General features: G+C 36.0%; 1 protein-coding gene and 1 long non-coding RNA gene across 3 annotated transcripts in view; one reads left to right on the forward strand and one right to left on the reverse strand.

Moving 5' to 3' along the window:
* Positions 1-23,580, forward strand: part of PPP1R9A (protein phosphatase 1, regulatory subunit 9A) — a 398,730-nt gene that overhangs the window by 271,664 nt on the left and 103,486 nt on the right. For both annotated transcript variants that reach the window (XM_011955092.1, XM_011955093.1), the window contains exon 5: positions 8,873-8,977. In XM_011955092.1, coding sequence (XP_011810482.1) covers positions 8,873-8,977 — 105 coding nt within the window. The remainder of the gene's footprint in view (positions 1-8,872; positions 8,978-23,580) is intronic.
* On the reverse strand, positions 1,960-23,427 carry LOC105521056. Its single transcript, XR_001003211.1, has 3 exons — positions 23,389-23,427; positions 21,798-21,922; positions 1,960-3,701 (listed from the first exon to the last, which is right to left on the reverse strand). It is a non-coding gene; the product is annotated as an uncharacterized LOC105521056 (long non-coding RNA).

A 23,580-nucleotide genomic window follows, 5' to 3' on the forward strand; every position in this document is an offset into this window, starting at 1 on the left:
AACTCACTATGTACACTCAAGTTTTTGTCCTCATTTTGTTTCTTCTTAATTCTGGAGCAACCCTTTCACTTTATCTGAGAATTAAACTTCTGTCCTTTTTCTTGAAAAATAAACATTTATCCTGTTACCTCACCTACATAGTTACACTTTTTCTTAAAACTATCCCTGCTAATATAGACTCAGTTACCCATATTACCATTGTTAATTAACTTCTATTTAAGCTTCTCTGGTAGATAGGAACTTGATAATTGCCTATCATGCACAAGCAATTTAGGTGACTAGGAAATATCATTCTCTACAGCCACACCCCCTTTTTGTTTTCTTTTTTTCTTTGAGACAGAGAGAGAGTCTCACTCCGTCCTCCAGGCTGGAGTGTAGTGGTGCTATCTCAGCTCACTGCAGCATCCACCTCCTAGGTTCAAATGTTTCTCCTGCCTCAGCCTCCCAATATGTGATGTTTTCTTACATGCATTGAATGAGGAGAATTGGTCTTAGTTCTTGCTTGAAAGTTTGGTAGAATTTGGCATGGAAGCCATCCAGTCCTGGACGTTTCTTTGTTGGGATTCTTTATTACTGAATCAATCTCATTACTTACTATTGATCTGTTCCAGTTTTTTATTTCTTCCTGATTCACTCTCAGTAAGCTATATATGTGTATCCAGAAATTTATCCATTTCCTCCAACTTTCCAGTTCATTAGGATTTAGTTGCTTATAATGGTCTTTGATGAACTTTTGTATTTCTGTGGTATTAGTTGTAATGTGTTTTCTATTTCTGATTGTGTTTATTTTGATCTTATCCTTTTCTTTGTTGTCTTTTTTAGTGTCCATTTTGTTTGATTCTAGTTTTTATTATATGTTTCCTCCTACTTATTTTTAGTTGTGGTTTTTTTTTTCTTTGTATCTTTTTTTTATGTAGTAGTTTATGGATATCAACTTTCCTCCTAGCACTGCATTTGCTATCTACCATAGGTTTTGGTAAGTTGTGTTTCCATTTTCATTTGTTTCAAGAAATTTTTATATTTGCTTCTTAATTTCATCATTCATCCAGTGTTCATTCAGGAGCATATTTTTAAATTCTCTTGTATTTGTACATTTTTTTAAAGTTTCTCTTGTTACTGGTTTTTAGTTATATTCCATTGTGGTCTGAGAAGATAGTTGATGTGATTTCATTTTTTAAAAATTTGTTGAGACTTGTTTTGTGGCTTAACACATAGTCTACAAAGATTCACTTTTATTGCATGAATTTAGATTCATAAATTAAAATCTTTGTAATCTGCTAGCAGATCCTATAAGAAGAATTTTTTCCCCTAAATTACTAGTACATTTGAAGTTTTATTTAGATATTACTATAGATTCATGAACTTCTTATACTATGTAAACCAATTATATCTTAGCTCCTGAAAATTCAGACTTCTAAATCTTATTTATTAATACTCTTCTTAGGAAAATACTTCATACATAATGAGAGAGAATGACTTCTGAGTTATAGCAGCGCAATGAAATTTGTAGCTTTAATTATACAGTCTCGGCAACAGGTTAGGTAATCAAGGAAACACCAAAGTTCACTGTTTAAGATTTCAAAGGATTATTTTCCCTTCTAGTAGTTATAAAATGTTTTATGAAATTATTTGGATGTACAAATACTGAAACAAAGAATTAAAAAAATGGCAACTCTCATTCCTTTTCATGTCTCATATGAAGGACAAGAAATCCCTTTAATCTTAGCAGAGGTCTCTAAAGTTCAGATTATAAAATTACATTCCCAATTATTAATGCTATGCATGGGGATTATCATTATCATCATTATCATCTTCTAGTGGAAACTATATCCCGAACCAAAATGGTGAAGAACTAGAAAAGAAAATGAAAAATTCAAAATTTAAAGAAAAAAGCCAACTTGTAGTGGACTAGCATCACAGCAAAGGTAAAGTTCTATTGCCTTTTTTTTTTTTTTTTTTGAAACAGTCTTGCTCTTTCCCCCATATGGATGTATAGTGGCAGAATCATGGCTTACTTCAGTCTTGGCCTCCCAGTTTCAAGCAGTCCCTCCACCTCAGCCTCCCAAGTAGCTAGACAAAAAGCACAGCACATGCCAGCACACCTGGCTAATTTTTGTATTTTTTGTAGAGACAAGGTCTCACTATTTCCTGTACTGGTCTTGAACTCCTGAACTCAAACAATTCTGGTCTTCCAAAGTGCTCGATTGTAGGCATGAGCCACTGCACCAGTACTCTATTGCTTTTTGAGAATCACTTTGAGGAGAAAGAAAAGAAGTCCCTCCTAAACAGCTCCTGAAGTACATTTCTGTGCTATCACAGTTTGGTTGTCTTTATGAACCCACTTTAGTGTCTCAGTGGATCCTCCAAAAGTATAACATGTTAATATTCAAAGAATTTAAATGGTGACTTTTGTAAACATAAAAAGAAAATAATATCAAATATTTTACTCCACTTCCTAATTAAGTAGAGGACTAGTGAGATTATAAATATGGTTCAAAGTGCATTTTAGGAACTAGTTTCTTAAAGACAAGTTAATGAATTTTATGTTAGAATAATATAGCTAAGATACATACAATCTAGTTAATGTTTTACATGACAATAAACCATTATTTTTGGGATTATCCTTTTTAATAGTTGAAAATATTAGAATTTTCCAGGATAAAAATCTACAAATTAATAAAGAACTTCACTATGCCTAGTGTCACAAGATCTTTGTGGTATTGCTTTTCTGTCTGGTGATGTCTTTGCCCAAGTCTTGCTTAGGCCCGCTGGGCTTGTTCTGCCCACTTGGCCTGGCAGGCTGTGCTTGGCTTACGCTACTGGCCTGGATCCCATACCTGCCAAGGGCAAGTCAGGCATGGAGTGGCAAGGGGTGTGTGAGGGAGCATGGGGTTCAGCCACTGTGCAATCACACATGCTGGCTGCTGCAATGGAATGGGCAGTTAGAGGTGCTGGCACAGGCACTGGCTATCTATGAGGCTGTGGCCAGACGAGGTGCACTGCAGGCAGCTTCCCCAGCTGGCACTGGGAAATGCAGTGGCACCTGGAAGCTTGGAGATACCAGGCACCACTGGATCCCAAAGAGGAAGTCACAACCCTGGCTCAGGGAGCTCTCAGGTCTGGGCTGCCTGAGAAGGCACAGCTCTTCTCTCCTTCTCTTTGACCTCAATATGGCAAGTAAGGGGCATGTTTCAGCCCTGTGTTATAGCTCTTTTAGCTCTGCCATTCGGTAGGTCCCGAGTTCTTGTCCTGCAACCAGGAAGAATGAGGTACAGAGCCAAGTGGAGGATGAGCAAGATGAAGGGGAGCTTTATTGAGCAATAGAACAGCACACAGGAGACCTGCAGATGGTAACTCCTTTCCACAGCCAGGGTGTCCTGATGAGTGTTCAGCTCTTAGCAGAAAGGAGACCCTGGAGAGGGAAGCTCCTCCTAGCAGGCAGGTCATCCCATTGTCTTCTTAGCTCTCAGCAGAGAGGTGGCCCTGGTGTGGATTGCTCCACTCTGCTATCAAGCTGGTAGTCTCAATGTCTCTGCAGGTTTCTGAAGCTCTCAGCAGAAAAGAGGCCCTAGAATGGGTAGCTTCTCTCTTCTACTGGTTATTGGGATATCTCCTGCTGTCAGCAGAAAGGGTAGCTCTTTTCTGCAGCTGGTCATCCCATTATCTGCTGTGCTCTGGCTGAGCCTGGGGCTTTTATAGGCCTAATAGAGGGAAAGCGCATGCTGATTGGTCCATGGGCAGCCATGGGAGGACCCAGGAAAAACCACCATGAGTTTGTCCTCCAAATCAGCAGGACTGGCAGTCCTGTCCCCAGGCTTCAGCCCTTCCCTCAGAGATCTGCCCCCTTCTGCCCAGGTATCTGTCTGCCTCCCCCTGCTGTTCATGGCACATGGGCTTGGCCCCAATTTGCTCCAAGATGGGAGCAGGTGCCCACAGCAGGGAGAAGCCAAGCAGCAGGAGCAGGTACGTCTGAGCCTGCAGGGGCAGGGGGCCCTTCTCAGCTCTACCGCCTCCCCCACAGAGTGCAGGGATACCTGGGTCTGCAGCCACAATATGGGCTGCTGCGGTGACCCTAGGGTAGTGGGTCTCCTGCCTGCTCCTGGTCCCCCAAAAGTGCAGGGAAGCTCCATTCTGCAGCCACAGCTTGGGCACCTGCAGCCCTTCCCAGGAAGGTGAGGCTCCTGCCTCTTCCATGGAGCCAGAGTCCCAGGTCTGCAGCTGCAATTTGAGCAGCTGCAGCTGCACCCGGGGAGCTCCCACCCCACCTCAGAAGGAGAAGGGCTTATGCTTGTCCCCTGCTGCCTGGAGCTCCATGGAGCACGTAGCCTCGGCAGCACCTCCCTGCTGCAGTCGGCCTGATGGCAGCAGCAGGCCATCTGGAGTGGCTGCTGCTATAACTAGAACCTTTAGTCAGTAGTAAACAGTGAATCAAATAAGTCCATTTCCCTGAATTATCCTTGTGTGGATCTGTTAAACAGTGCCTTCATATGACATTGAAAGAATATGTTGCCCTACTTTTGACCTTATTTCCAAGCTTTGAAAAACTTTTCTTAACATTTGGGATCAAAATGTGATTTATGCCGCTCTTACCCAGGGGTGTTTATGGTAACACTCAAATTTTCTTTTGTCAATTCTCCCCAAGGTAATCTTTAAAATCAGTCTGATTTCATTAAAACCATAACAAATATTTTCGTATTACTTGGTAAATAAGCCCAAAACTAATTAGGAAGAGCAAAGTATCGAGAATGACTCAGACAAATTTGAAGAAAATGAACCATTTTAGGAGAATTGCCCTATGAAATGCAAAAACTAGTTATAAAGCTGTATTAGCTAAGACACTGTAACATTGATGCAAGGATAAACAAAAAGATAAATAGAACCTATAGGGAACCTACAAACATGATGATGCACATTTGAAAGCTTGACATATATAGCACTACTTAACTCTGGGGGAAAATGGACTCTAGTAAATGTTGTTTGGCCAGTTGTTTATATATTTGAAAAAAATAAAATTAGATTGCCTACACATACTATAATTTTAGAAAATTTCCAGGTGAATAACTACCTAAATATAGAAAACCAGAATGTTAATGCATTTTGAAGAAAACATAGGCCCAAAGCAGTGGCTCACAGCTGTGATCCACTTTGGGAGGCCAAGGCAGGAGGATCACTTGAGACAAGCAGTTTGAGACCAACCTAGGCAACATAGTGAGGCTACATCCCCCACCTCCCAAAAAAGGGAAGAACATATAGAGTCTTTTTATAACCTTTGGACAGAAAAGTACTTCTTAAACAAAACAGAAAACAATACCTATTTACAAATGTGGATATACTTTAAAAAATTATTTTCCTCTAAACCACCATGTTTCAAAGAAATACAAAAAGACTAGCTACAGATAGGGTGAAAGTATTTGCAATATGTTTTGGGAAATATTAATATACAAGATATATAAAGATATCTCATGTAAATTAATAAGAAAAGTCACTCAACCGAACAACAACAGTGTAACAAATGGGTAAAAGAAATGATTTGACAATTTGTGGAAGTAGACAGGTGACTTATAAACATATGAAAAAATGTTTACCCACACTAGTAATCAGGAAAATGCAATTAAAATTACATTGTGCTATCTTTTTACACCTATATGATTGGCAGTACTTAAAGGATCTGAGCATACCAAGTATTCTTGAGGGCATGGAGATTTGTTAATGTCTAACAAAATTGAAAATGCTTATGTTCTTTTCTTTGACTCAGAAATTTTATTTCTGGGTATATATCCTGGAGAAACTCATTCATGTGCATAAGGATGCATGTATGAAATTGACTGTTACAGCAGTATTGTATTATAATTAAAATGGAAAACAACACAATTGTGCAGCTGCAAAATAATGAATAAATACATTTTGGTATATTGATAAAAGATGATACTACATGGTTGTAAAAATAAATTCAGTAGAATTACAGTTATAGTCATGGTTAAATCTCAAATGTAATACTGAATGAAGCAAACTAAGTTGCAGAAAGAGAGGTACACTTCATAATTTTTGAAAATAGGTATATAAAGTATGCCTATTCATACATATATATAGATTCTGTTTCAAAAAATACATAGAAAAGTCACTTTATTCTTTTATTATTATTATTATACTTTAAGTTCTGGGGTACATGTGCAGAATGTACAGGTTTGTTACATAGGTATACGTATGCCATGGTAGTTTGCTGTACCCGTCAACCTGTCATCTAATTAGTATGGTGATTACCTCTGTATAAGCAATGAAGGAATAAAACTAGAGACAAATAATAAATGGAATTCATCTTTTCTGTAATGTGTTTCTTTAGAAAAAATATGATTCGGGCCGGCCGTGGTGGCTCACACCTGTAATCCCAGCATTTTGGGAGGCCAAGGCGGGAAGATCACGAGGTCAGGAGTTCAAGATCAGCCTGACCAACATGATGAAACCCCCTCTCTACTAAAAATAGAAAAAACATTAGCCAGGCTTGGTGGTGCACGCCTGTAATCCCAGCTACTCAGGAGGCTGAGGCAGGAGACTCTTGGACCTGGGAGTCAGAGGTTGTAGTGAGCCAAGATCACGCCACTGCACTCCAGTCTAGGTGACAGAGAGAGACACTGTCTCAAAACAAAAACAAAAACAAAAAAGAAAAAATATGACTCAAATATAGCACAATGCTAAGATTTTATAAAGGTGGGTATTGGGTACATGAAAGTTTATTATCTATTTCACTACAATTCTCATGTTTGAAGTATTTCATTATGAAGAATAAAAGTGATATATACAAAATATATATGGAAATATAAAAGTATTATACAGTAAACAGTATCAGTACATACACTGCTCATAAACATAAGTATGAACACACACACAAACACTTATATGTATATGTAAGTATACACACGCACATGAATGAGCATTACATATTTGACGTGTACACCTTGAATGGGAAGGATTCCCTGTAATTCCTGGTTAAGGTTTTCCTTAGGGAAGATAGATGTGTTGTGAGACTAGGTATTAGGCCCAAAGCATATTTCAGCTGGGTCTCTTATGATTTATGTACAGCTATTGAGGACAAAAATGATACAAATATGTAAATATGTCATGTGCAGTTATCACTTTTTGTGATAGGAATATGGATGTTTGGTAAACCAAATGTCTCCATTTAGTATAACTTGTTTCTATCCTTTAAAACAGTCTCTATTTTTATTTTTTGATTTATATTTTGATTCAGGGGGTACATGTGCAGGTTTATTACCTGGGTATATTGTGTGAGGCTGCGGTTTGGGGTGTGAATGATCCTGTCACCCAGGTACCAGGCATAGTACCCAATATTTAGTTTTTCAGCCCTTGCTTCCCTCTCTTCCTTTCCCCTCTAGTAGTCCCCAGTTTCTATTGTTGCCTTCTTTATGTCCATGAGTTCCCAATGTTTAGCTTGCACTTATAAGTGAGAATGTGCAGTATTTGGTTTTCTGTTTCTGTGTTAGTTTGCGTAGGATAATGGCCTCCAAATTCATCCATGTTGCTGTGAAGGGTGTGATTTCATTCTTTTTTTATGGCTACATAGTATTCCATAGTGTATATCTACCACAGTTTCTTTATCTCATCCACCATTTGTGGACATCTAGGTTGATTCCGTGTCTTTGCTGTTGTGAACAGTGCTGCAGTGAACATGCATGTATCACTTTGGTAGAAAGGTTTGTTTTGTTTTGAATATATACCCAGTAATAGGATTGCTGGATCACATGGTAGTTCTGTTTCAAGTTCTTTGAGAAATCTTTAAACTGCTTTCCACAGTGGCTGAACTAATTTATATTCCTACCAATAGTGGATAAGCATTCCCTTTTCTCCACATTCTCCCCAGCATCTATTGTTGTTTTTTTTTTTACTTTTTTAGTAATAGCCATTCTGAATGGTGTGAGATGGTAACTCACTGTGGTTTTGATTTGCATTTCTCTGATGATGAGTGAAGTGGAGCATTTTTTTATGTTTGTTGGCCATTTGTATGTCTTCTTTTGAGAAATGTCTCTTCATGTCTTTTGCCCAGTTTTTAATGGAAATAGTCTTTTTAAAACATTAAGTGTTTGACTAAGATCTGGAGCTTCTGTAGTCATCCTTGAGAATTCACAGGTGATTCTTTGTAAGACCTCAATGGATACCAAAATCTGTGGATGCTCAAGTCTCTTATAGTATAGTATAGAGATAGTATTTACACATAACCTCTGCACATCCTTTCTTTTTTTTTTTTTTTTTTTTTTTTGAGACGGAGTCTCACTCTGTCGCCCAGGCTGGAGTACAGTGGCCAGATCTCAGCTCACTGCAAGCTCCGCCTCCCGGGTTCATGCCATTCTCCTGCCTCAGCCTCCCGAGTAGCTGGGACCACAGACGCCCGCCACCTCGCCCGGCTAATTTTTTGTATTTTTTTAGTAGAGACGGGGTTTCACCGTGTTAGCCAGGATGGTCTCGATCTCCTGACCTCGTGATCCACCCGTCTCAGCCTCCCAAAGTGCTGGGATTACAGGCTTGAGCCACCGCGCCTGGCCGCACATCCTTTCAAATAGTTTAAATTGTCTCTGGATTACTTATATGTAATACAATGCAAATGCTGTATAGTTAAGTGTTTAAATTTGCACTTTTTATTGTACTACTTTTTTTATTTTTTCAAAATATTTTATATCCACAATTTGTTGAATCCACAGATGTGGAACCCACTGATAACAGAAAGCAGGACTGACTGTATGTAAAATATAGATTTTGGATCAAAAAGAGTATCTTAAAAATCACATATTTTGTCAGCTGATTTGTTGGAAATGATTATTACATAAATTAATTGTGAGTAATTTTTTTCCTCTTTCTAAAGAATACAAGTCAATGACCAGATTGTAGAAGTGGATGGAATCAGCTTGGTGGGTGTGACACAGAATTTTGCAGCAACAGTTCTCAGAAACACCAAGGGCAATGTCAGGTAAATATGTCTTCTAATATACACCATGTTGTTACTTCAGTTGAATTTTAATTTTCTGTACTTTAACCTGCAAATAAATGTAATTACAATGACAATTTTACCTGAATAGTAAAACTTTGCTTTTAGTTTTAAATATTTTCACCTTTATTATAATTAGTTCATGAAAATGGAATTTAAAATTACAAATCGTAGTATTTTAGAAAGATATGAAGACAAGTGCAAGTGCTTGTCTTCATATCTTTCTAAAATACTATGTTTTCCAGGAAGATATAATTTCTAGTTATAACCTCAATAAATATGAATTAGGTCCCAAATCTTTTTAAGGAACACAGTTATACAATATTTGAAATGATTATACATATGGTCAATGTTGTATGTGTTTTAGACAATCAGGTTGAATGAAGGTAAGTATATTTTTTAAATGTATATATTATTTTAAGGAATCAGCCATGACCAATGTTTGATGAATTATAACGTTTCAACTTAATGCACTTAGGGTGCTTTTTTTTTTTTTTTTGGACCTTGAAATTTATATTCAACCTTGGGATTGTGAATATTGTATACTGGAAAACAAGTAAGAAAGCAGTTTAGAGCTAGTTGAAGTCAAGGTTTGAAATCAGGTATTTTTTTGCTTATACGTTACTTAAGTATTGCTTATATCATACACTTTTCCATACATCTTGTGGAAGAAACATTAAGGAAACATTATTTAGTATGTGTAATGATGAAAATGGTTGGGTGTTCTCATTATCAAAATGAAACTGCTAAATACTCTGAAAACATTAGCAAGTTAACATTGCTATATAGACAGTAACATTAGGATATTATTGCAGTGTGTCTTATTTTGGTGAAGCATTAATTTAAGTTTTAGACATTAGGCTTTTTCAACTGTAAATCATCTTCTAATGCTAAAGGGATGCCTTAAGGAATATTACCTAAACTACTTCTGTGGGTGCTATGTTGATGTTTCTAGAATATCCACAGTCCTGAGAAAAGTGTGTAAAATAATTACAAAACTGCGTGGTGCTCTCTGAGTTGTGTGGGTGGGCCCATTCAGTAAATGTGATTGTTATTTTGAAGATCACTGTGTGTTCTTAAGAGCACTTTCCCATGTCAATATAGAACTTGGTTTTGAAGCTGTCCATTAGACTTTAAAATAAATTTTAAAATGAAATAGGTAAGATATACATTCAACTCATAAGAACATTTCTCAGTTGGAAAAGAATTTGTAGTTACGTGAAACCATAACCATCCCTTTTTTTCCCTCTGTTGACTGCATAATCTTGTGTTATTATTTTCTCCTTGTAAAGATTTCAGAAGTCTTCAAATGTCTTCTTAACTGGTCTGTCTGATTTCACATTCTCGCTTCCTCAGTCTGCTTTGTTCACCACTATCCTCACGAAGGACATAATTATAGTTTTCAAATATATGAAAGGCTATCATGGAAAAAGAAATTGACCTTGTTCTGCTTAACTCTAGTACAGATTGAGTATCCCTTATGTTAAATGCTTGGAACCAGAAATGTTTCCAATTTCAGATTTTTCTTTTTTGGCATATTAAAGTATCTGCAATATGTACTTAATAGCTGAGCATCCCTAATGTGAAAATTGAAAATCTGAAATGCTCCAGTGAGTACTTCCTTTGAGTGTCATGTCAGTGCTCAAAAAGTTTGGAGTGTTCTGAACATTTTGGATTTCAGATATTTTGATGTGGGATGCTCAACCTGTATAAACTTCCACGTGCAGGGGTTTTTTGTTTGTTTGTTTGTTTTGTTTTTTGTTGTTGTTGTTTTTTGAGACAGTTTTGCTCTGCTACCCAGGCTAGAGTGCACTGGTGCAATCTTGACTCACTGCAATCTCTGCCTCCTGGGTTCAAGCAATTTTCCTGCCTCAGCCTCCCAAGTAACTGGATTACAGGCATCTGCCACCACGCCCAGCTAATTTTTGTATTTTTAGTAGAGACGGGGTTTTGCCCTATTGGCCAGGCTGCTCTTGAACTCCTGATCTCAGGTAATCCACCTGCCTCAGCCTCCCAAAGTGCTAGGATCACAGGTGTGAGCCACTGCACCCAGCCCCATGTGCAGGTTTTTGTGTGGACATAAGTTTTCTATTCTACTGGGTAAATACCAAGCATGGAGCATAATTGCTATATCATGTGGTAAGTGTGTGTTTAGTTTTGTAAGAAACCACCAACCTATCTTCAAACTGGCTGTACCATCTTGTATTCCCATCAGTAATGAGTGAGAGTTCCTATTGCTCCACATCCTTGCCAGCATTTGTTGTCAGTGTTTTGGATTTTGACTATTCAAATAGATGTATGGTGGAATCTCATTGCTTTAATTTCCAATTACCTTCATTGTCTATTAATATTTACAATCGGTAATGAAAAGTTTCATGTTCATATGATTTGTAATCCTTTATAGTATTTTCTTTTTTACCCCCTCTTTTGAATTTTTTTCTCTTATAATTGGGTTTTTGTAATTCTTATCAGGCTGTAACTAGATCTGTGTTTATTTGGTTTTGTGAAATTCTGTTTGGGATTCAGTCTGAAGACTTGGGTTTGGGAAATTTTCTATTATGCTTTGGTTATTTGCTTTATTTCTTTTGCATTGTCTTTGGCCTCTCTTCTCAAACCAGTATTGAGTGGGGCTTAGATTTTCTGGGCATATTCTCTAGAATCTTATTTTCTCTCAGGATCTCCATCTGTTTGAATTTTTGCTAGTATGCTATAAGAGTTTCTTAAATTTTCTCTTCCAGATTACCATGTTTTTTTTCAGGCATGGCCTATTTTAACTGTTCTATGCTTTAGTCTCAGTTTTCTGTTTTTACTTGTAACTCCATTCTCTCTGCCCAGAGCTTAAGAATAGTATATTCAGCTTCCTACTTGACTTCTTCATATGACATTCTAAAAGGCAAATCAAATTTAATATACTCCAAGTATTATCCTTTATTTGTGCCATTCCCTGTCTTCTGCCCCTTTTCCCTGCTTTGCTCCCTCCCCCCAAAAAAACTCTGTATCACATGACATACAATTGGCTGCTTCCACCTTATCAAGTCTCAGTTCAAATATCAGTTCTTCAATGAATGAACTTTTCTCATATTTATGTTGTCCAAACTCCTATTCACTCTATCTCAATTACCATATTTTCTCCGTAGCATTCATTTACTGATCCTCTTCTGATCCTCTCCTCCTGGTTATTGAGTCTCTTTTGGGTTTTCTACTGTATTGAGTCCTGTCTAGTCTGTATGATAATTTGAATATGGAAGTAATGATCTGTGACTTTTGAGGCTAAGTTATAAAAGGCACTGTGGCTTTCACCCTGCTCTTTCGGATCACCAATTTTAGGGAAATGTAGCTGCCATATCAAGAATGCTTTCAACTACCCTTTTGAAGATGCCCACACAGGGAAGACGTTGAGCCTGCCAGCAGCCAGCACTAACTTAACCAGCCATGTGGGGAGGCACCTTTGAAGATCTTCCAGCCTTAGTGAAGCATTCAGATGTCTGCAGCTTCAGCTAACAACTGGTTGAATATTGTGAGAATCACCAAGCCACAATTGAACAGACAAGCCTCCCTTGAATTCTTGACTCACAGAAACTATGGAAGATAATAAGTGTTTATAAGTTTTGGGGTAATTTGTATCAGCATCTACAACTTACACATATTTTGGTACCTGAACATGGGCTGCAGTTTAACAAAAACTGAAAATGTGGGAGTAGCTTTGGGACTGGACTGTTAGTGAGGCTGGAAGGACTATGAGGAGAGTATTAGTAAAAGCCAAAGAGATCTTACAGTGATTGTTGGGAGAAAACTGATGGCCTGTGAGGAGGAGGCTGGTGAGGGCTTAAAGAAGAAAACTATAAATGTTATTGAAAATTGGGCTGGGCGCTGTGGCTCACACCTGGAATCCCAGCATTTTGGGAAGCTGAGGCAGGTAGATCATCTGAGGTCGGGAGTTCGAGACCAGCCTGGCCAACATGGTAAAACCCCATCTCTACTAAAAATACACAAAATTAGCCAGGCGAGGTTGCACATGCCTATACTCCCAGCTACTTGGGAGGCTGAGGCAGGAGAATCACTGGAACCTGGGAGTCAGAGGTTGCAGTGAGCCAAGATCACGCCATTGCACTCCAGCCTGAGCAACAAGAATGAAGCTCCATTTCAAAAAAAAAAAGAAAGAAAGAAAGAAAATTTGAAGAAGAAAGATGATCTTCATTTTGTAATGACAGAAGATTTAACAAAACTTACCTCTAGTAATATGGAAAGTAGAATATTCACTGGGACATTTAACTCATAAGATTTTAAGCCATTGTTGAAAGTGTCACTAGCTGCTTCTTGCTGTATATAACTAAAATTTATGAGAAGATAGATAAGCTAAAGGAAGAATTGTTAAAAATGAAACAAATTAAACAAACTAGAAAACTTAGACAAAGTGGATAAATTTCTGGATACATATATGTAGCCTACCAAGATTGAATCAGGAAGAAATAGAAAACTAGAACAGATCAATAATAAGTAACAAGATTGTATCAGTAATAAAAATTCTCCCAAAAAAGCAAAGTCCAGGACCGGATGGCTTAAATGCCAAATTCTAGCAAACTTTCAAACAAGAACTAACACCAATTCTCCTCAAACTATTCCAAAAAATGTAAGCAGAGGGACTTCTCCCTGATTCTTTCTATGAGACAAGCATTACCCTGATACCAAAAGGAAATAAGGACACAACCAAAAAGAAAACTGCAGGCCAGTATTCCCAGTGAACACAGAGGCAAAAATCCTCAGCAAAATACTAGCAAACCAAGTCCAACAGTACATCAAAAAGATAATACACCATGATTAAGTGGGATTTATCCTAGGGATACAAGAATGGCTCAATATATGCAAATCAATAAAATGTGCTACATCACATCAACAGAATGAAGGACAAAAACTATATGATCATCTCGATGATCGATGCAGAAAAAGCATTTGATAAAATTCAGTATCCCTTCGTGACAAAAACCCTCAACAAATCATACATAGAAGGAACAAACCTGTGTTAGTCCATTTTCATGCTGCTGATAAAGACATACCCGAGACTGGGCATTTTACAAAAGAAAGAGATCTAGTCAACTTATAGTTCCATGCGGCTGGGGAGGCCTCACAATCATGGTGGAAGGCAAGGAGGAGCAAGTCACATCTTACATGGATGACAGCAGGCAAAGAGAGAGAGCTTGTGTAGGGAAACCATCATATCTCGTGAAACCCATTCACTATCACAAGAACAGCACAGGAAAGACCTGTCCCCGTAATTCAATAACTTCCTACCAGGTTCCTCCCATGACATGTGGGAATTGTGGGAGTAACGATTGAAGATGAGATTTGGGTGGGGACACAGCCAAATCATATCAATACCTCAACATAATAAAGGCCACATATAACAAACTGACAGCTAAAAGGTGTCTGAATCAGAAAAGAGGATGTCAAATAGTCCCTCTTTTCAGATAATGTGATCTTATATCTAGAAAAATTTGAAGACTCCACCAAAAAACTCTTAGATCTGATAAAACAAATTCAGTACAGTCAGTCACAGGTTACAAAATCAGCATACAAAAAATAAGTGGTGTTTCTATACAAAAATAATGAACTAGCTGAGAAAGAACACAAGAAGGCAACCACATTTACAATAAATACCTAGGAATAAATGTAACCAAGGAGATGAAAGACCTCCACAAGGAAAACTACAAACACTGATGAAAGAAATTGAAGAGGACACAAACAAAACAAAGCGCCCATGCTCATGGATCAGAATAATTAACATTGTTAAAATGACCACATTCCCCAGAGCAGTCTGCTGATTGAGTATAATCCCTGCCTAAATATCGATGTCATTTTTCACAGAAATAGAAAAAAAATAAAATCCTAATAGGATCTATTGGTAAGATACTAAATAGGGCTCAAATACCAAAGTGATTCTGTGCAAAAAGAACAAAGTTGGAGGCATCACATTACCTGACTTCAAAATGTATCACAAGGCTGTAGTAACCAGAACAGCAAGATATTGGTATAAAAACAGAAACATAGACCAATTTAACAGAATGGAGGACCCAGAAACAAATTCACACCTTTATGGCCAACTGATTTTTGACAAAGACACCAAGAACATACATTGGGGAAGGGGCACCCTCTTCAATAAACCGTGCTAGGAAAATTGCTTATCTATTTGTAGGAGAATGAAACTGGACCCTTATCCCTCACTATATATAAAAATCAACTCAATATGGATTAAAGACTGAAATGTAAGCCCCACATCGGCAAAACAACTAGAAGGAAGCTTAGAGGAAACACTTCAGGACATTGGTATAGGCAAATACTTTATGGCTAAGACCTCAGAAGCACAGGCAATAAAAAAAAAAATAGATAAACGGGACTATATTAATCTAAAAGACTTCTGCACAGCGAAGGAAACAACAGAGTGAAGAGACAGCCTGTTGAATGGGAGAAAATATTTATAAACTATTTATTCAATAAGATTCTAATATCTAGACTATTAAAGGAACTCAAACAATGCAACAGTAAAAAAAAAAAAAAAAATAAACAACTAAAAACGGAAGAAGGACCTGAATGGACATTTCTTGAAAGAATACAAACGGCCAACAGATAATTTCATTAAAAAGTGGCCAAAGGATATCAATAGACATTTCTCAAAATAAGACCTAGAAATGGCTGATATATGCGAAGAGGCTCAACATCACTAATCATCAGGGAAATGCAAAATAAAACTATAATAAGATATCCACTTACCCCAATTAGAATGGCTGTTATTAAAGAGACAAAAGGTAACAGGTGCTGACAAGGATGTGGAGAAAAAGGAACTCTTACACACCACTGCTGGGGATATAAGTTAATACAGTCATTAGGGAAAATAGTAAGGAGTTTTCTCAAAAAACTAAAAATAGAACTACCAAATGATCCAGGAGTCCTGCTACTAAGTATTTATTTAAAGAAAAGAAATCAGTATATCGAAGAGATGGCAGCATCACAGTGTTTATTGCAGCACTATTCACAATAGCAGTGATATGGAATCAACCTACCTAAGTGTCCATCAAAGGATGAATGGATTTTTTAAAATGGTATATACACACAGTGAAATACTATTTTGCCATAAAAAAGGGAGAAATCATGTCATTTGTAACAACATGGATGGGAACTGGAGGTCATTATGTTAACTGAAATAAGCCAGACATAGAAAGACAACTATGACATGTTCTCAGTCCTATATGGGAGCTAAAAATCTTGATCTTGTGGAGATAGAGAGTAAAATGATAGTTACCAGAGGCTGGGAAGAGTGTACGGGTGTGGGTGGGCGGATGAAGAGAGGTTAGTTAAAATGTGCAAAAATACAGTTCCCTGGAAGGAATAAGTTTTAATGTTCAGTAGCAGAATAGGGTGGTCGTAGTTAATAACAACCTATGTATATTACAAAATAGCTAGAACGGAGCACTTGAAATGTTCCCAGCACATAGAAATGATAAATAGTAGACGGAATGAACACTCCAAATACCCTGATTTGTTCATTACACAGTATAGCATGTAAGAAAATGTCACTTTTATCCCATAAATATGTACAAATGTTTATACCAATAAAAAATTTTAAAAATTAGTACAAGTTACCCTTAAACTAAATGTAGCTCTGATCCCACATTCAAAAGCCTTAAAAGCAAGCCTCAAAAAGATTTGTTTTTTAGTATCTTAACTATCCCAGAGGAATACTCAAGAATACTTATTGTATTACAAAAAATATCTTTATATCTGGCATGCAATCAACAATTTCTGGGCATGCAAAGAGTGAGGAAAATATGAGCCACAGTCAGTGGAGAAATTAACTGAAACAGATCCAGCAATGTTAGAAATAAAAGCAGTAGATGAAAACATTAAAATAGTTATTATAATTAAATTTCAGAAATACAATAAGGTAGCAAAAGGGCTGAGTGTGATAAGTAGATACACAAAAGATAAAAAGAAGGTCCCACTCCAACTTCTAAAATGAAACGTGTGTGTTATGAAATGTACATTGGATGGGATAACAGATTCAAATATGCAGAATAAAAAAATTACTTAATTTTAAGACATACTACAATAGAAAGTATCAGAATTTAAACACAGAAATAAAAGACAGGAAAGGATGAACAGAACTTCAAGAGGCTGTGGCATAATTATAAGCTACTAATATACAGTTTTGGAATCTCAAAGGATTGGGATGAGAGAGGTGCTAGAAAAGATAACTGAAGAGATGATGGCTGAAAATTTTTCAAATTTGATTAAATTTTTAAGATTTATAATATCACAGATCCAAGACATTCAAGAAATCCCAAACAGAAGGAATATGATGAAAACTACATGAAGAGACATCATAATCAAAGTACTTGAAATCAGTAGTAAAGAAGAAAACTATAAAAGCCTTCTGAGAAGAAAGACATATTGTGTACAGTGAATCAAAGATAAGAATAGAGTAGACTTTGCAGTAGAAATAATACATCACCAAAGAAAGTGAGTAATAATTTAAAAGTTTTGAAAGAAAAATTGGAATTTTATACTCAAGAAAATAGCTTTCAAAATTGAAGATGAAATGAAGATTTTCTTCTATACAGAAGCTAAAAGAATTCATTACCTGGAGGGTGCTATTATAAGAAATGTTAAGGGAAGTCTTTAATAATGTAAATAATATAAAATGAAATTCTAGGCCTACACAAGGAAATGAGGAGAAATAGAAATTATTAAAAAAATTATTTAAAGGATTATTAACTTTTTAAAACAAAGGACATGACTGTGTTGTTTGAGATTTATAACATTGAGAAGTAAAATTTAGAACAATAGCATGTTGGCTTTTATGACAATATGGAAGTATACTTTTGTAAGGCGATTATGCTAGGCATGATGTAGTATTATACTACTTGGAGACAGACTGAAATAAATTGAAGAGGTATGCTATAAGACATAAATAAACACTGAAGAAACCCCAGCAAAGAGTTATACCAGTAAAGAGTTATACAAAAAGGATAAAACATAATTATAAAAGTACTTAATGCAAAAAATAAAAAGAATATAGGGGAACAAGAAGTGATGTATAGAAAACTAACAGCACAATGATAGCTTCAACCCCAAACTTATCAGGAATTATCTTAAATGTAAATGGTCTAATGACCAATTTAAAGGCAGAGATTGTCATATTAGATTTTTAGAAAGTAAGTCTCAAATAGGTTAAAAGTAACAGGATAGAAAAAAAATGATCATGCTAGCATTAATCAAAAGAGCACTAGTGTGGTTATATTGATATTAAACAAAATGAATTTTAAAAGTCGGTTTTGAAAAGATAAATAAAGTTGGTAAATCTTTAGTCAGACTTGTTTGATATAAAAAGAACAAAAACAAGTTAGAATGAGAAGGTATACTTACATATTCCACAGATATTTTAAGGATTAACCAATATTATGAAGAACTTTATGCCAGTGAATACAAGATAGACTAAATGGTTTAAATTTTTTGGAAGACAGTGCTATGAAAAATTACCAAAGCTCACTCAAGAAAAAATTGTTTATGCATATACATGAAGATGAGTTTAGATTTAAGATCCTCTTAAAAAGAAAATTGTTTCACTGGTGAATCTTAGCAAGCATTAGATGGAGAAATAATACCAATTCAACATATACTCTTTCAGAACATGGAAGATGGTGTACTTCTCAACTACTTTTATGAAGCCAATGTTGCTATGATAGTATAATTTTTAAAAGGCATTAAAATACAAACTATCACAAACCAATATTCCTCATAAATGTAGATACAGAAATCCAAATTGGGTTATAAATCCAATAGCCAGGTGACATTTATTGTTTGAATGTGTGGTTGATTTAATGTTTATAAATCAACCCATGGACGTTTTCATACTAATAGGATAAAGGTAGAAGTCATTTGTTCATCTCAACAGATGTAGATTTTTTAAAAAAGCTCTCAGGAAACTTGAAATGGAAGGGAACTTCCTCAATGGGATAAATAGGATCTTAGTGAAACCTACAACTAATAACATACTTAATGGTGAAAGACGTAATGCTTTTCTCGTGGTATTAAGAACAATGCAAATATTTCTACCCTCACCACTTCCATTCAAGATTGTACCAGAGGCCATAGCTAGTTCACTGAGACAGTAATAACTAATGGAAAGCCCAAGGAATGAAAAGGAGGAAGTAAAACTCTTTATTCACAGGCAACATTGTCATTTATACACAGATTGCTATGTAGAAAATCCTAAGGTATCTACAAAAGATGCTACTTGAACTGATAACAGTCCAGTCATGTTACAGAAGATGAAGTTGACGTGCAGAAATCAGTCTATATACTATCAACATGAATAATCGAAAATTCAGATTGAAAATAACATTGATGACAGCATCCAAAATATTAAATACTTAAAGGTAAATCAAACAGTATATTGCAGACTTCTACACTTAAAACAACAAAATATTGCTGACAGAATGTGAAGACAACTTAAATGAGGGAAGAAGTAGACCATGTTCAATGTATTACAATATTCAATATTGTTAAGATTTCAATTTCCCCTAAATTAGTCTGTAGATTAAACATAACCCTAGTAAAAATTTTAGAAGATTATTTTGTAGATGTTATCGTTAAAAAAAAAGTTTGGAGGACTTTCCCTGCCTGAAAACATCACTAATCAAGGCAGTCTGGCTGAGGTATAAGAATAGTAATATAGATTAATGGATCAGAATAGAAATTTGCAATGCAGACCTGTGCAGATGTAAAGAATTGATTTTTTAATAAAGGTACAAAGGTAATTCAGTGGAGGAAATTATAGTCAACTCAGCAAATGGTGCTGGAAAAATTAGATAGTCTCATTGAAAACCAAATGAAAACAAAAAATCAAAAAAATGCCTTGACCTTCATCTCACAGTATATATAAAAATTAACTTAAAACTGATCACAACGCAAATCGCAGCATCTAGAACACTAAGATTTCTAGAAAACAGGCAAAAATCTTTGTAATTTTAGGTTTAGTGAAATAACGCAGAAATAGAAAATCAAACACCTCATATTCTCATATATAAATGGGAGCTAAACAAGGGTATCCACGGACATACAGAGGGAAACACTGTAGGTAATATACATTGGGGACTCTAAAAGAGGAGAACTGGAGGAGGGTGAATGTTGAAAAATTACCTATTGGGCACAAAGTTCATTGTTAAGGTGATGAGTATGCTAGAAGCTCAAACCGCACCACTACACAATATATCCATGTAACAAATCTGCTTATATACCCTCTAAATGAATGAAAAAAAATGTTTTAATGCAATTTAACAGTTTAAAGATTTTTTAGGGCACAAAAGCAAAAAGTGTAAGAGGAAATAATGATAAACTGCATCAAAATTTAAAACATTTGTTACAAAATACCCTTAAGAAAATGAAGAAACAAACCACAGAATGAATATCTGTAAAACAATTTTCTGATAAAGAACTCTCATAATTCATTAAGATTATTATATCAACTATATAACAGAGTTTTTAAACATGCAAATCCTACTAAAATGTGCAAATCACTGAAAGAGACCGTTCACCAAAGGAGATATACCATTGAACATTAAATGCTGCTTTACGTTATTAATTATTAGGGGCAGGTAAATTAAATCCACAATGAGGTTCTACTGTACACCTGTTAAAAAGGCCTACATTAAAAAGACTGATACCACTATGCACTGACAGGCATACGGACTGAGGTTCACATTTATTTGCTGATCGGAATGCAAAATAGCACAACCACTTTGCAGAACAATCTGGTAGGTTTTTACAAAGTTAGACTTACACTTACACCAGCCAGCAATTCCACACCTAGCTATTTACTCAAGAACAATAAAAACATATATCTATATAAAGACTCATACTTGCATATTCATAGCAGCTTTTTCATAATAACTAAAAACTGGAAACAGCTCAAGTGTTCTTTAACTGATAAATGGATATACAAATTATATTATATCCCATATAGTGAAATATTTCTCAGTGATATGAAGGAACAAACTGCCAATCCTTTCAATACCATGTATGACTCTCAAAACCATTATACTGAGTAAAAGAAGCCAGAAGCCAATAGCCTGTATACTGCTTGAATACATTTGTATAAAATTCTGGAAAATACAAAACTGTGGTAATAGCAGATGTATGATTGCTCAGAATCACAAATGAAGGGAGGGAATTGTCTGCAAACAAGAAGGAAGGACCATTTTTGAGGTGATGAAAATGTTCTATATTTTGATTACTGTGTTTGTTACACAGCTATGTATACATTTATCAAAACTACTCAGATTATACAACTTAAATTTGATCAATTTTAACATATATAGTTTGAACTCTAAAATTGAATTTTAAAATGTGAGATAATAGCTATCATTAACTTAAAAAGCACTATACAAATTGATTATCGTTGATAGTGATAGTGATGTGAAAAGGACTGTGTCTCTTTAACAAAGGCAGATGTAATCAATGTGAATTTCAATAACAATCTCAAGATTTTGTGGTGCTGTGTACTTTTATTTTTAAAATAATATTATTGACTTTTTACCAGAAAATAATATTTTATGTACAGTTTTTTACATCTGATTTTTTAATCAAACATGGATTTGTAACATAATTTTTGAAAACTCATGTTTCTTGAGTCTACAGCTATAAACAGGACCTTGCCTGTCTTGTTGACCACTGGCGTAGTTCATGTACCTATTGTTGTATAACATATTACTATAAAATTCAGTGACCTGAAACAACTAACTTTTATTACCTCATGGTTTCTGTGATCCACTTCCCAGTGAACTCATTTGGGCCCCTCTGCCAGGCCTCTCACCACATGAAAACTGGCAAGAGAATGCCCAAGATGCAATCTGCCATCTTTTTGTAACCTAAAATCTGAAATGACATCCCGTCAGCTCTGTATTTTATTTGATAAAAGTGAATTAATATGTCCAGCCTACATGCAAGGGTAGATAATTACATTCAGACTTAAATATAAGGAGTCAAGGATCACTTGGGTCTATGTTAGAGGCAGCCTATCATAGTAGGGATCAATAACTAGTTGGATGGATGGATGGATGGATGGATGGATGGATGGATGGATGGATGGATGGGTGGATGGGTGGATGGATCTGGGTGGATGGATCTGGATGGATGGTCAGTCAGGCGGACAGATAATGGGCAGATAGATTAATGCTATACCACACTATAACTTAATTTATGTTGCATACCCAACTTAAGAATCCTGAAAAACCTGAGACTATTTAGGAAAGATTGATCAGGATGGTGAGAAGTTTAACTATTTTCCTTCTATATATAAAAGTTAAAATATTCTATAACCTTTTGCCTTAAAAAACAACAACAACAAAAAAAGCAAAACAAAACTTAAAAGACATTGTAATTATAAAGCATTTGAAAGAGTGAACTCTGGAAAAAGGATTAGAATTTTTTTTAACTCCAGACAATCATTCTGGTACTATCAGCAATTTGGCAAAGTTTGATATAAGACAGAGATTTTGTTTCAATTTGAAGAAATTTTCAATGATTTATATGTTTGCTTTTCAGTGTCATTCACATTAAACTTTAAATGCTTTCAAGAAAGTATCTGCTACCTATGATCAGTAACTATGCGTTCATTTTACTTTTATCCCTAGCATATGGATTTAATGACTTTGACAGGGAACCATATAACTTCTGATGGTTACAATTTTCTAGGAATTATAACAATAGAAAACAATTAATCTGAGGGTCTTAAATATTTATCTTTTTTGTAAAAGGTTAAAATACATAAAAGAAAATATAGGCTGGGATCATGGCAGACAGGAGGCAGGACTAAGTTGCAGCTGTGACTTGGACAGACAGAGCAGCATGTATAGGCTCTCATCATGAATTTTAGCTCCAGAACGACTACAGGAATAATCAGAAAACCCAAGAGGGCTCACAGACCCTCTGAAGGAAGCAGTTTTCTCCTGCAGGACCCCGGAGACACACCAAATATTTTGCTGGTATCCATGGCTGAGAGACCCATAGATGGTTCACATCACAGGACTCTGTGCACACAACCCCCAGTACCAGCCCAGAGCCTGGTGGATTTGCAGGGTGGCTAGATCCAGAAGAGAGATAACAAAAACTACAACTTCACTGTCAGGAAGCCGTATTCATAGGAAAAGGGGGAGAGTACTACATCAAGGGAGCACCCCATGGGACAAAAGAATCTGAACAACAGCCTTCAGCCTTAGACCTTTCCTCTGACAGAGGCTACCCAAATGAGAAGGAACCAGAAAACCAACTCTGGTAATATGACAAAAGAAGGCTCTTTAATACCACCCCCTGACCCCCCAAAAAAAATCACAGTAGCTCACCAGCAATGGATCCAAACCAAGAAGAAATCCCTGATTTACCTGAAAAAGAATTCAGGTTAGTTGTTAAGCTAATTAGGGAGGCACCAGAGAAAGGCAAAGCCCAATGCAAGGAAATCCAAAAAACAATACAAGAAGTGAAGGGATAAATATTCGATATAATAGATAGTATAAATTTAAAAACCCCAAAACTTC

The sequence above is a fragment of the Colobus angolensis genome, unplaced genomic scaffold (assembly GCF_000951035.1).
Source record: "Colobus angolensis palliatus isolate OR3802 unplaced genomic scaffold, Cang.pa_1.0 Scaffold394, whole genome shotgun sequence".
NCBI classification, from domain to species: Eukaryota; Metazoa; Chordata; class Mammalia; order Primates; family Cercopithecidae; genus Colobus; species Colobus angolensis.